At 37.0% G+C, this 10589-nt stretch overlaps 1 protein-coding gene across 1 annotated transcript; it reads left to right on the forward strand.

Moving 5' to 3' along the window:
• Nucleotides 1-2605: 2605 nt before the first annotated feature.
• LOC107808446 (uncharacterized) lies at nucleotides 2606-4002 on the forward strand. Its single transcript, XM_016632971.2, has 2 exons — nucleotides 2606-3377; nucleotides 3533-4002. Exons 1-2 carry the CDS (start codon nucleotides 2606-2608, stop codon nucleotides 4000-4002), a joined length of 1242 nt encoding a protein of 413 aa, XP_016488457.2.
• The last annotated feature ends 6587 nt before the right edge of the window (nucleotides 4003-10589 follow it).

The following is a 10589-nucleotide window of genomic DNA, read 5'->3' on the forward strand; positions in this document are numbered from 1 at the left end:
GCCGGTAGCCATTTTAGATCGGCAGGTTCGTCAGTTGAGATCGAAAAGTTATCCTTCGGTCCGAGTGCAGTTGAGAGGTCAGCCCGTTGAGGCAGCTATATGGGAGTCTAAGTCCGATATGCGAAGCAGATCACCCCACCTATTCACCGGCTCCTGTATTTTCTATGTTCGTTTGAGGACAAACGATTATCTTAGAGGCGGGGAATGTGATGACCCAAAGGGTCATCTTATGTTTTAAAACTTGATTCTTTGTTCTAAGGCCTTAAAACCCTTATTTTATTCCTCCTCGAATTGCGTGCACAGTCCAGTTGCTTTTCTGGAAAGCCACTATGTGGAAATTTGAGAAAAATAATATATTTTGGCCTAAAAATTAATTTTAGTTGACTTTAGTCAACGTTTTGGGTAAACGGGTCCGGACCCGTATTTTGATGATCCCGGTGGGTCCGTAGTAAAATATGTGACCGGGACGTATGCCCGAAATAGAACTCTGAGGTCCCTCGCCCGAGAAATGAATTTTTGATGAAAATTGTAAGATTAGAAATCTAATAATTTAAAGAATTTGATTAATGTTTGATCTCATTATTATTGAGCCCGTATTTTAATTTCGAGCCCGGTACAGGTTTAATATAATATTTAAGTCATGTTTGTGAAATTTGCTGAGAAATGGAGTTGGTTTGACGTGATTCGGACCTTCGGTTGAGAAAATAGAAGTTTTGAAACTTTCTTTAAAATCTCATGCAATTTGGTGCTAAATTTGTAGTTCTAGATATTATTTTGGTAATTTGATCGCACGAGCAAGTTCGTATGATATTTTAAAACTTGTGTGCATGTTTGGTTTGGAGCCCCGAGGGTTAGGTTGAGTTCCGGATAGGCTATAGAGTGTTTTAGAACTTAGAAAATTTTGCTGGTATAGCTAAACCTGTTGCAGGCCTCTGATGTCGCAAATGCGAGATCAGGCATCACAATTGCGAACCCTACAGGCAGGGGCAAAGCTACAGTGTAGCAAATTTTTGTCGAAAAATTACATTGTATATATAGATAAAAATTTTGAATTTACCTACATGTAATACATATTGAACACCCTTGCAACAATGAAGAGGCGTAGCCTAGTGGCAAAGGGTGGTCAAGAAGGCCTCACGGTTGCAGGTTCAATCTCCACTCAACACAATTTTTGCTGCGTTGCAATTTTTTTTTAAGACTAAACGGTGTCGTTAGATCTGTTTGATTTAATTTATAAAATAAAAAAATGAAACAAATAAATCTTTATAAAACAAAAGTTTGGAATAAACAAATCAAAATCCCTAAATCACTAAATGGTCAAAATCGATCCCTCTCAATTTCTCATTCCTCGCACAAACAAAAAAAAACCTAGGTAATTTTGGTTTCCATCTTCTCCAATCTCTCTGCCTTTCTGCTAGTGACAAGTGAAGTTCCAGGTTTGGAAGTTCTGGTTGATTTCTGTCGGCGCTATTCATCACTCCAATAACTCCATTACTCCATTGCACTGGTTATAACTTAGAAACTCTTGTCTTTTCTTTTCTGTTTTAGCTTTGGTATTAAAGCTCTCTGATTTTTGGTTTGGTACTGTGGCTAAAAAGGGTCTACTCAAGAGATTTGTGCACAAATAGAAAGACATGTAAATTCTTGAGTTATAGTTAAAGTTTACTGATTTTGTGTGTCTCCTAATAAGTTAGGAATAATATGTTTTAACTACTTTATACATTTAGGGAATTGAAGTTGCAATGAACTTGTTGAAATTTTACAACAAAGTACCAAAAATAACTTCGGCTTCTCAAAATCAATCTAATAGAGAAGAAAATGCCAATCAATCAGATTTTTCCTCACATTCTTCTCTGAGACAAGAAATTAATACAATTGCTCCACAGTCCGACCCAGCTGAAAGAACTCCAATATTGGAGTATCATCCAAACCATTGTGATGAAATAAGGAGGGCATACATTCAAGGTGGTCCTATATGGTTTGATGGATTTAATTGGTTGGAGTATAGTGTAAATATCAATGCTGCATATTGTTTACCTTGTTATTTATTTAAGAGCGAAAGTATTCATCAAGGTGGTGGTGATGTTTTTTCGAGTAATGGGTTTAGGAATTGGAACAGAAGCGAAAGTTTTAAGAAACATGTTGGTTTGCCAAATAGTATTCACAATAAAGCAAATAGAAATTGTGATGCTCTAATGCAGCAAAAACAATCTATTGTTGTTGCATTTGAAACATTCTGATCAAACTAAGCGTGAGTATTGGGTTCGCTTAAGTGCTTCAGTTGATGTGGTAAGGATTCTCTTGAATCAAGGATTTGCATTTCGCGGTCATAAAGAAAGTGAAACGTCATTGAACAAGGGTAATTTTATTGAAATTCTTTCATGGTATGCTGATAAATGTGATAAGATTAAACCCTTTGTGTTGAAATGTGCTCCAAAAAATAATAAGATGACTTCTTCAGATATTCAAAAAGAAATTGTGACCACATGTAAGATAGAAACTATTAAGGCTATAATAAAGGATCTAAATGGTGATTACTTTGCTTTATTAGTTGATGAGTCTTTAGATGTGTCACACAAAGAGAAAATGGCTATTGTTTTACAATATGTCGATAAAAAAAGGAAGTGTGATGGAGAGGTTTATTGGCATTGTTCATGTTCGAACTACTAGTGCTTTATTTCTAAAGAAAGCAATAGTTGATGTACTTGTTCATCATTCTTTAAGTTTATCTTCTATACGTGGACAATATTATGATGGGGCAAGCAATATGCAAGGTGATATTAAAGGTCTTAAAAAGTTGATTAAACAAGAAAGTAGATCGGCTCATTCTATTCATTGTTTTGCATATCAATTTCAACTGACTCTTGTTATGATTTCTAAGAAGTGTGTTCAAGTAGGTGAACTTATATTATTGGTTTCAAATATTTTGAATATGTTGGGAGCTTCTTATAAACGTGTGGATGAATTTCGAGATTCTCAAAACGAAAAACTCCAAGAGGCATTAGATATGGGTGAACTAAAAACAGGTAGATGCTTGAATCAAGAACTTGGTCTTGTTAGAGCTGGTGATACTCGTTGGGGATCTCACTTCAAGTCATTTGGAAACTTTATTCATATGTTTGGCTCTATTATTGATGTTCTTGATGCTCTTGTTGAAGATGCAAGTACTTTAGATGATAAAGCTAAGGCATTGGGGTATCTCAAAGCTTGTCAAACATATAAGGTTGCTTTCTGGTTGCATTTAATGACAGATATTTTGGGAATCACAAATGAGTTGAATGTATCCTTACAAAAAAAAGAGCAAGATATTGCAAATGTCATGCTACTAGTTCAAGTAGCAAAGAAAATAATGCAAACTTTAAGGAGGGATAATGAATGTAATTTGTTTGTTGATAAAGTATCTATATTTTGTATCAAGCATGATATTTTAGTGCCTAATTTTGATGATCTATATGTTAACTCCGGAAATCACGACGAAAACATGATGATTATATTGTCTTTCATCATTATCATGTTGATGTGTTTTGTAAAGTTTTTCATTGGAAACTTCAAGAACTTAATGATCGTTTTGACGAAGCGACGACTGATTTGCTTCATGGAGTTGCTTGTTTGAATCCCATTGACTCATTTCAAGTTTTGATCAGAAAAATAATGAAGATGGATGAATTGTATCCTGATGACTTTGATGAATTTAGGATGAGTGCTCTTGAGAATCAATTTGCGAGTTATATTATTTTTGTTCATGATTTTGATGAAATGTTTTCCTATCTAAATGGGCTTTCTGATCTTTCAAAAATATTAGTTAAGACAAAAAAGCATTCAGTTTATCCTCTTGTATTTCTCTTAGTGAAACTTGCGTTGCTTCTGCCTGTTGCCACTGCAACTATTGAGAGAGCTTTCTCAGCAATGAAGTTTATCAAAAATGACTTGCGGAATCGAATGGATGATGACTTTTTAGGCGGTTGCATAGTGCCTTATGTAGAAAGAAAGAGAAGTATTTAGTACTGCTTCTAATAAGTCTATTATAAAAATATTTCAAGAGATGAAGCCTCGTCGAGTACAATTCTAATAAGTAGAATCTCTTTTCGACGCTTCTTTATATTAGTTTGGATTTATTCAATTGTTTTTACTATTACCTTTATTTTTATAATTTAGCTCGATATCACGTTATTTGATTTAAATTTTTTGGTGCACCTACTTGTTGAGAATTTTTTTCTTGTTCATGTTTGAACACCCTTGAAAAATTTTCTAGCTTCACCACTGCCTGCAGAGTATGCATTTGTGAGGCTTTCATTGCAATTGCAAAGGGAAGCTGGGCCATACAGTTTTTGCAATTGCGAAGATTTCTTCGCATTTGCGAAGTAAAACTGGGAGGGGCAGTGATCCCAAATGCGATCATTTTGTCACATTTGCGGAAGTTCATGTTCTCAATTGCGAAGGCAACAGAGGTGTGAAGGACTTCGCATTTGCGATGGTCCCTTCGCATTTGCGAAGCTCAGGTCGCAAATGCGACATCTGCAGCTGTTTAAAAGAGACTTAGACGGGGTTTTTGATTTATTTCCCAAATTTTCAAAACCTAAACCTCAAGAGGCGATTTTCCAAAGACCATTTCTCCCCCAAATCATAGGTAAATGATTCTTAACCCATTTCTTTCAATCTTTCACTTCATTTTATAAGATTTCAACCTAGAATCTAGGATTTGTATGGTGGAATTGGGGATTTTTAGGTAGAAATTAGGGATTTCGAAATTTGGGGATTTAGACCTCAATTTAAGGTCGGATTCCAAAATTTATTGTATATCCGGGCTCGGGGGTGAATGGGTAATCGAATTTTGATCCGAATTTCAAGTTTGGACTAAGCGGGCCCGGGTGTTGACTTTTGTTGACTTTTCAAAAATGGCCTAAATCTAATTTCTTGTAAACGTGGGTAGTTCCAAAGGCTTAAATTGAATTTGTTTGTTGTAAATTACTAGATTATATTGGTCCGGAGGATTGTGTGAAAGGAAAAGCGGTGATTGCGCCTTGAGTTTGGCCGTAGAAGCGAGGTAAGTGTCATGGCTAACCTTAGCTTGAGGAATTAGGTATTGTTTGCTTACTTGTTACGTGTTTGGATATTGAGTACAACGTATAGGTGAAGTGAGGAGTATCTATACGTTATTGTCGAGTCATAGCATGTGGGTAAATCTTATCCTTGTAGATGTCGTATACTTTGATCATGTTGTTCATGTTTAGACTAGCAATTCGATGTGTTGAGAAATTCCTTATCTTGTTTATTGGATTTGGTATTTGTTGAACGTTTACTCAAAGTTGAGATTGGTATTGTGGAAATAAGCGTTGAAGTAAGACTTGATGTTGTCCTTTCTATATCTCTATTATTGTTGCCTCTTGTTTTGGTGAGATTGAGTGATAAAGCACGAAGGGTGATGACGTGCACGTTCCTATTATTTATATGGTGAGGTTGAGTGATAAAACACGAAGGGTGATGCCGTACATATTTCTGTTATTTATATGGTGAGGATGAGTGATAAAGCACGAAGGGTGAAGTCGTGCACGTTTCTATAACTGATTAACTAGTGAGATTGAGAGTAAAAGCACGAAGGGTGATACCGTGCATTTTCTGTTTGCTGTGTTTACTTTCTATTACCGGTTCAAGGTGTTATAGCTGTTTTAAATTCCTTTATTGCTATAATTCTTATTCTTGCAACCCCCTTAGCATACTTTCCCTCCCGTTAATTTCTGTTTAGTTTCTATTAGTTGTATTATGCTAGTATATTGTTTAATTGCACAGGTTAAGTATGTGTCATGTTCTAATATCGTCACTATTTCGTCGAGGTTAGGCTCAGCACTTACCAGTACATGGGGTCGGTTGTCCTGATACTGCACTCTGCACTTTCTGTGCAGATTTCGGTATTGGACCGTGTTGAGGTGAGTTGAGTTGCTGCCTTCGGTCCAACAAGAGACCCAATGTAGATGTGCCGGTGTTCGTAGATCCTGTAGTCCCCTTCCAGTTATTCTAGTTTACTGTTTTCTTTTAATTTAAAGACAATTGTATTTTCGTTCAGCCAGTATTTGTAGTGACTCTTAGAAGTTTGTGAATTGTGACACCAACTTCTGGGTAGTCGTGTATAAGTACTTGGGTTATTATGAGATATTGTACTCCTTTAATCTGTTTTGATTTAATTGTTGTTATTTACTTAATTGATTAGCGGTTAGCGTATCAAATCTTTGTCTGTTGGCTTGCCTAGCATCTGAAAAGTTAGGCGCCATCACGATCCCGACAGTGAGAAATCTGAATCGTGAAAAATCTATGGACAAACAGGAGTACACAGGACTTTACGTAAGCGAAGTCATTATTTAAATAATATTAATACAATTATTTTGGGCGAGTTTTTATTATTCTTTCATATTTGTATGCATTAACAATAGTCTAAGTTTTCTATTTTATCTTTAATTTAAACGTACTCTTTATTCTTACTTAGCTGACATTTGAGAGGTTGAACTTGAATTGAAACCTTGAAAGATACTTTAAGAAAATATGTTTTAATTTAGTATTTCCATAAATTACAAATCAAAAATTCGATTTTACTTTTATAGTCCACTCCAAAGCAAAGTAGTAAAGCAAAACTTTGATGAAGTTTGAGAAATTTTAAACAAGTCATAGTTGGGTATGCATTGCTTTTCGCTTTGCTCTGTTGGTATTTTCATGACAGTTGACAAGGGTGTCATCCAGCTCATTTTATCTAATTATTAACTGTTTAATCATAATTTACACAGCTTTTCAGTGATTTTCTTTTTGGCGAAACGGTATCACGTCACACCGCTTACCCCAACATATATCCGCCCTTGATGGTCCATATGAATCATTTTTCACCATATAAAGTACGGGTTTTAAATAGGCAGTTGGGCTGAATTTGGGTGAGCTAAAATAGGTTTAGTTAGTAACTACGCGGAATATTGACCCGCCTAAAGGTTACTTGGTCCGAGATAATTTCTTTGTTTAGTTTTCTTATTATACTTTAATTGTAAAAAGAAAACTAATTAAAAAATTCTCTTTATTATAATCTATAGTTATATACAACATGTTGATGTCGTGCTCTAATTTCATATATATTTGATGTTATTTACCTTACTTGCTTGTTGTTTGGATGCATATTTGTGCGACAATTGAGCTTAATAGAGTTTATTTTATGTGTAGGAATGCTTGGACATGAAGTGAAGAAACGTTACACGAAATGGTACCTCAAAGCTATAAAATGGAGCCATAAAAAAGACGTGCAAGGTAATGAAAAGTCATGGCCATAGACAGTGCAAGGCTTTATCTAGGGCACTGTCATTGGCGCCTCTGATAGTGCTTTGTGGGAAAGTGTTGGCGCCTCTAACGGTGCCTCGCGGAGTAATGTTGGTGCCTCTGATAATGCCCCGCGCCGACGATGCTATCCGAGCCACGTTTATTTTCTCATTATGTTTGGACGTGTAGACCTCAACCCTACCTTATAAATACCTCTTAAACTTAGTTTTTAAGGGGGAGACATGATTGGAGAGGTAAAAGGCTACGAGAACACTTGGAAGCAACGAATCACAAGAGTTTTCTCTTTCGTTCTTCCTTAATCTGTATTTTAATGCTTTAAATTGTTATCATGATTGGTAGCATGACTATGAATAGCTAATTTGTTAACTAGAGTTTTGATGAAACCTTTTGTAGGATAAATTCTTGATATGTTTTTATATAATTAAGCCGTTAGATTTCGCTACTTGTTCAACTACGTGTTTGTTACCGTTGATTGAATGGTCATCAATTGATTGTGCCTATTTAGTGTGTACTGCTTGAGAAAGGGTACATATTTAGGTAGTCGTTGAACATCACTCCTAATGTATGTGAGAAATCAACACGGAGGATTTAAAAGCGGGATTAGAGATAGCGAAGCTTTGACGTGATCATAGTGAGCGGTGAAAAAGTACAAGCTAGCGTAATTCAAGAGAATATGACTAGTACATTATTGTAGTTGCTCGAGAGAGAATTAAGATAATTCGAGTGCTCATGATCAGTAGAGAAAACTTAAGCGAAATTGTAAGAGACATCACGGGAAGGATTCCGACAATTGGGTCACACCTCCTTTTTTCCGAGGGGATAGGGAGTTTTTCCAATTAAAGTGATATTAATCAAAATGGGATTATTTAATTGAATGTCAAAGTCTCCACTTGGAATAATTTATGGTGTCCCAAATCACCGGTTTATTTTAAATCCCAAATCGAGGAAATTAACTCTTTTTAGGGCCCGCAAATACAGAAGACCGGGTAAGAAATTATGTTAATCCGGGAGAAGGTGTGGGGCACTCTCGAGTTCCGTAGTTTTATCACGGTCGCTCCACTATTAATAAGTGGCCTAATTATCTGATTTATTATATGTTTAAAATCTATTGTGTATTTTTAACTTTCTAACCGCTTTTAATAGAATTTTAATTGCTTTTAGAATTTATGGAATTTATTTAAATAAGTCGCGATGTCTTGCACTTATTGTCTTTGTACACATTGCGAACAACGTCACGTGAAATGCACCCGCGACTCACAACATATTTATTATTATTATTATTAGAAGTTATGGTCAAGTCACGTGAAATGTACACTCGAATTGAGGATTACATACCATGACTATAGTTCCCCATAGTCACGATAATTTATTAATCGTGCCTAAAACAAAGCTACGACTGTTCATGGTTTAATTATTAAATAGTGAAATCTCTTCCGCCTTCCGATTTACAAATTGGTCAAACCATTAGGAGGAGAACCTGCTTCATTAAAAGTTTTTGCCTACAACAAATGACTAACTTTATTCTATATAAAATTTTGTTTTGCTACAAAAAGAAAACTAGCATGCCTAATTTTCCTAAGAGGGTATCCGAATTTGAAAACTTCCAAAAGTATCTAGTACTCTCTGTCACACATCTCTTCAAAGGGTGGTCGATTTTTGACTCAAATATCACTCAAATGCCGAGACAGAACTTGGTATTATTTCTCATCAGACTCAAAAGATATTGGAATCTTTTTGAAAAAATCAATCAAAGAAAATGAAAGGGTAAATTTTAGTCAGACATAATAAATTCTAGATCAAAGAATTGATAATATAGGTAATACATAGGATAAAAGAAATAAAACTAATCTTATTGAAGTTCAACATTGTGACCTCCATCAATCGATGGGGGAGATAACTTTACATGTTCTTCTGCGAATTATTTCTTTCCTATCAAGATTACAAGAAGAGAGCTTGGGAGAGAGGAAGGGGAACAGATCTCCCCCAATCGAAGGTTTTTCCTCTGCTATATATAGCCAAGGCACCCTTGCCATTTATTTGGTCTGACGCTTTCTCGCATCTAGTGTGCCTTGGTCGTCCTTTTAGACATTGCTCCTCTGACTCGACGGGAGTCAGGAATGGGAAGTAGAGTGGTCTACGTTATCTTTTACTGCCCGGTCACTTAGGTGGGACGTTGATCAGCTCGGCCGTGACGGTCAGATTTTGACCAATACAGTTAGTCCATCCGTCTGTCGGGGTCGTCTTCGGTCGGGCCCGGCAGACGGATCATGATTGCTATGAGTTTGAGCGAAATCGGACTTCTCGTTCCTTAGTTACATTACTTGGGTTTTAGTCGAGGTGGCGGCGTTCTCTCGATACCCATGAGCCGTTGCAGCTGTTTCGGAACCGAAACGTCGTTTGGTATCGAAAACTATTTCATGGTTACCGCTATTATGACGCACGTTACTAGGGAACTGAAATGTTTCGTGCCCTATCATGTTCAATTGGCGACTCTTGGGTTTCGTGCTCGGGTATCTATGTCTCTTATAAATAAAAAGACCCTATCATTCGATTGACACACTTTTGCCTTTTACTCGAAAGAATTCTGCAGATATACTTTCTTCTTTACATTCCAAGTTTTCGTTTGCACTTTTGTTAACTGAGGATTTTCAACCTTTCTTTCCATTGTCTTTTTGCCGTATCTTCTGGACAAAATGGATGGTGATTTCTCTCGTACCGATCTCCCCGTCACGATTCCGGCATCGGAAAGTGCTGCTCAGGTCACTGGAGGGGCAGATGCAGTGGAAGACGAGGAGGTCTCGTCGATAGTTGAGATTTTGCCTCGCCCCGGGAGAGAATTGACCGACTTCAGCAGTCGCGCCAAGGCAGAGCCGGAGCCTGTCCCTTTCGTTATGAGAAGAAGACATTCAGAGTTGAAAACCAGGTGGGGGATCCCCGACTATGTCGACATGCGGCCGGCGGAAGGAAATGACATAGTTCACTTTGACCGTCCTGGGTACTGTGTATTTTACGCTTACCCCTTCCTATTGGATACACACTTCCTCTCCCTCTCCTGGTGGTAGGCTTCTGCCGTTTTTATGAGGTATGCCCCGCCCAACTTTCGCCGTACATGTACAAAAGTTTTTCCTTATGTTTCTCAAGTTTACGGAACTCGCTGGTCGTGAGATCACCTTGGATTACCTGCTCAGTATCTTTGCCCCTCAGCTTATCCGCGGCATGATGCTTTACATGCATCCTCGGGGGTCGAAGAGTCTAGTGGTAAAGATGAACGATAGAACTAA

The sequence above is a fragment of the Nicotiana tabacum genome, chromosome 1 (assembly GCF_000715075.1).
Source record: "Nicotiana tabacum cultivar K326 chromosome 1, ASM71507v2, whole genome shotgun sequence".
NCBI classification, from domain to species: domain Eukaryota; kingdom Viridiplantae; phylum Streptophyta; class Magnoliopsida; order Solanales; family Solanaceae; genus Nicotiana; species Nicotiana tabacum.